Source organism: Nylanderia fulva, unplaced genomic scaffold (genome assembly GCF_048542155.1).
Source record: "Nylanderia fulva isolate GAGA-0341 unplaced genomic scaffold, ASM4854215v1 Scaffold445, whole genome shotgun sequence".
NCBI classification, from domain to species: domain Eukaryota; kingdom Metazoa; phylum Arthropoda; class Insecta; order Hymenoptera; family Formicidae; genus Nylanderia; species Nylanderia fulva.
In genome coordinates, this window is record NW_028190527.1 from 8,167 (window position 1) to 11,899 (window position 3,733).

The following is a 3,733-nucleotide window of genomic DNA, read 5'->3' on the forward strand; positions in this document are numbered from 1 at the left end:
AATGCCAACCTATCTTGGAAATGTCTTACTGTCTTGAGTAACATATCGTGCTTTATCCTTCTGCAAACTTCTCGTATTCTTTCTATCATATTTTCTCTCGTTGTAGGCGTTTGCTCGTACACGACATTTTTCAGGTATCCTCATAAGAAAAAGTCGGGCGACGTCAGATGAGCAAATCGTAATAATCTTACAGGGACATAGAGGGATACGATAATAATGCACAAATGGTTATTATACTTACTAAAGGAAAAATTTGTATACAAATTATCAATTGTATCCCTTCATTATCGCTCAAGGATTTTGCAACTACGGAAAAAATAATGCCAGACTATTCACCATCGGAGATCATTGATATTATTCTCATTCTTGGAGAATGTCATTTAAATTATCACAAAGCTTCGCGAGTTTACCGAGATCGGTATCCTACAAGGGAAGGACACCCCAATCCTGCTTTAATCCGAAACCTCGAACGAAAAGCTCGTGAAGGTCATTTCAAACGTAAAAGGAAAGATCATGTGTATGATAAAAATGACAATCGTGTGATCACGCTCCTGGCAGCAATTCATCTTAATCCTCATGTAAGTCAGCGGATTTTGGCAAGGAAATTAGGTATTCCAAGATCAACAATTAGGAGGATTATAAAGAAACTTAAATACCATCCCTATCACATAACTATGACACAAGCTCTGAGTCAAAGAGATATGCAATTGCGTATCCAATTTTGTCAATGGGCACAACAAATGATCAGAACTAAACCAAATTTTTTCAATTTTGTTATGTTCTCTGATGAGTCGACATTTAAAATAATGGTGAGCTAAATAGGCATAATTGTCATTATTGGTCAGATGTTAATCCTCATTGGCATAGACCAATAGATAATCAGAATCGTTGGAGTGTCAATGTTTGGTGCGGGATTGTAAATGGGTATTTGATTGGTCCCTATTTCTTTGACGGAAATGTCAACGATAAAAACTTTTTGGCATTTCTTAGAGATGACTTACCACAATTATTTCAAAACGTTGACTTGCAAACACGCCAAAGGTTATGGATACAACTCGATGGCGCGCCACCTTACTATACAAGATGTGTGAGAGATTACCTGAATGAAACGTATAATGGCAGATGGATTGGACGAGATGCACCCGTCGCGTGGCCTCCACGATCTCCTGATCTGACGTCGCCCGACTTTTTCTTATGGGGATATCTGAAAAATGTCGTGTACAGCAAACGCCTACAACGAGAGAAAATATGATAGAAAGGATACGAGAAGCTTGCAGAAGGATAACGCGCAAAATGTTACTCAAGACAATAAGACATTTCCAAGATAGGATGGCATTATGTATCCAAGCCAATGGAGATAACTTCGAACAATTGATTCGATAAATTTTTTTTGACTGGATCATTCTCGATTTTGCCTTCGGTGGCAGAATTCTTCTTGATCTTACTTTAGTTGACGGAACCATCAACGATCTTGCTTTGACTGGCTGGATCATGTTCGTATCTTGCCTTGACTGGCTGGATCGTGTTCGTATCTTGTTTTGATTGGCTGGATCATGTCCGGATCTTGTCTTGACTATCTGAATCATGCTTGGACTTTGCCCTGATTGGTCGGAGCATGTAAAATAAGACTATCGGAAAATGAATATTTTAAGAAATAATATATATTTTCCATTGCGTACTTTTCGAGTTATAAAGCTCGAAAGTTACTACATTTTAATAAAATACAAAATATATTTATATATATATTATATAATATATATATATATATATATATATATATATATTTTGTATTTTTATTAAAATGTAGTAACTTTCGAGCTTTATAACTCGAAAAGTACGCAATGGAAAAACATTTGACTATAGTGTTTTGGAAAGCTCTCGAGGTCAGCTATAAGAATATGTAATAAAAAATAGGGAGTGCTATTTAAAAAAATTGAAGTAACCTTTGCGTGATCTTCAGATGAATATCCAAGGTCAAACCAATGGCACCATTTTATAGCACCTTCGAAACCATACAACACATGTCTGAACTATTTTTCGATATTTCGCTTAGTTTACGAGAAAATTGATCGTATTTTTTAAAATGGCCCATTTTGTATATAAGGACCACAACCCAAGAAAGCTCAATATCGAAGCTGTCAGCCCTGAAGATGCAAACTGCAACGTTTGCGAAACGTCAGCATTATGCTGTTAAACCACGCGGCATCTATTTCCAATTTCAAGGAGAGTTCTATGAACAAACCTCCGGAGCAGCAATGGGATCCCCCATTTCACCTATTATTGCAAACATTTTCATGGAACATTTTGAAAATAAAGTCCTGAAAAACGCACCTCTCAAACCCTCTACATGATTTTGATATGTTGATGACACTTTTGTCATCTGGCAGAGAAACGCTCCCTCAATTTCTCGACTTTCTAAATTCTCAGCACCGCAGTATTCAGTTCACAATGGAAATAGAACAGAATAATCAGCTCCCCTTTTTAGACGTGTTAGTTAAGAAGAACAAAAACGGCACCTTAGGCCATCAGGTTTATCGAAAACCAACATGTACGGATCGTTATCTCCATGCCACCTCTCATCATCACCCGGCTCAGAAGAATTCTGTCATCAGTTTATTAATATACAGAGCCTTAACAATTTCTGAACCAACTTCCCTGAATGAAGAATTAGAACATCTCAACCAAGTCTTGACCAAGAATGGGTACAACACCAAAGACATCCATCGAACAACTGAAAGGCTGAAAAATAAAATCTCCAGTTTTACAAATATGAGTGCATCAAGTGAAAAAGAAGAAGAAGAAAAAGAAGATAAAAATGAACGATCCGTCCGTATCTTCAGGGTACAACAGAACGCCTTAGCAAGATCCTGAGTAAACACAATATCAAAGTAATTTCCAAACCTCAACATAAGATTGCGCAACTACTTCCTAATCCCAAGGACCGGAGACCACACTTAGAAACACCAGGTGCATACAGGATTCTTTGCTTCTGCCGAAAAATGTACATTGGAGAAACTAGGAGAAAGATCAGTACACAAATTAAGGAACACCAACGGAGTGCCAGGTACTGCCATTTTAGTCAATCAGCCTTGGCAGAACATTGGATGGAGACGGGACACTCGGTACAATACGATAAAGCAACCAGACTAACCCCTTCGCAAAGCTATTTTGCCAGAAAACATCGTGAAGCCCTAGAAATTCTGAAACATCCCGACAACCTCAACCGCGACAAAGGTTATCAAACAAACCCTATTTGGCACACTGCCCTTATTATACATTCACACCACTAGGCGGCGTCATTACGGAATACTTTTCCGTAGATGAAAAACCTCCCATAATATATATAAGGACCACAACCCAAGAAAGCTCAATATCGGAGTTCTCAGCCCTAAAGATGCAAACTACAACGTTTGCGAAACGTCGGCATCCATCCGGAAACCTTTTGCATTGATGATTCCAATGGCCGCGAAAGTCTCAAAACTACATATTTAATTGTATAAATTTTTATAAAATTTATCTAATAGAATAAAAAAAATTGTAAAATTTTTTAAACTGATAGAACTTCTTTTTTGTATATTATTGTAAGCAATTTTTATCTTAAAAAAATACTAGCAGAAAATACTTTAAAATCTGCTCAATTTTATATCTATATAATATAAGCATTGAAAGATTTTAAAAATATTTTCCAACTTTATCATATAAAGTCAGTTTTAATTTAAACATACATTGAGTT

The 3,733-nt window shown here is 36.6% G+C and overlaps 1 protein-coding gene and 1 pseudogene across 1 annotated transcript; both read left to right on the forward strand.

Moving 5' to 3' along the window:
* The first annotated feature begins 701 nt into the window (after positions 1 to 701).
* Positions 702 to 1,383, forward strand: LOC146721609 (uncharacterized; annotated as a pseudogene).
* Positions 1,384 to 2,448: 1,065 nt separating this feature from the next.
* On the forward strand, positions 2,449 to 3,290 carry LOC146721610 (uncharacterized). The gene is made up of 2 exons (XM_085486529.1): positions 2,449 to 2,841; positions 2,913 to 3,290. Exons 1-2 carry the CDS (start codon positions 2,449 to 2,451, stop codon positions 3,288 to 3,290), a joined length of 771 nt encoding a protein of 256 aa, XP_085342655.1.
* The last annotated feature ends 443 nt before the right edge of the window (positions 3,291 to 3,733 follow it).

Bases quoted from the DNA above. Each gene is read 5' to 3' on its own strand.
- LOC146721610 (XM_085486529.1), top strand. From the start codon at position 2,449: ATGGAAATAGAACAGAATAATCAGCTCCCCTTTTTAGACGTGTTAGTT. The intron at 2,842-2,912 runs GTACAACAGAAC...CCTCAACATAAG, and splicing joins GATCCGTCCGTATCTTCAGG to ATTGCGCAACTACTTCCTAA.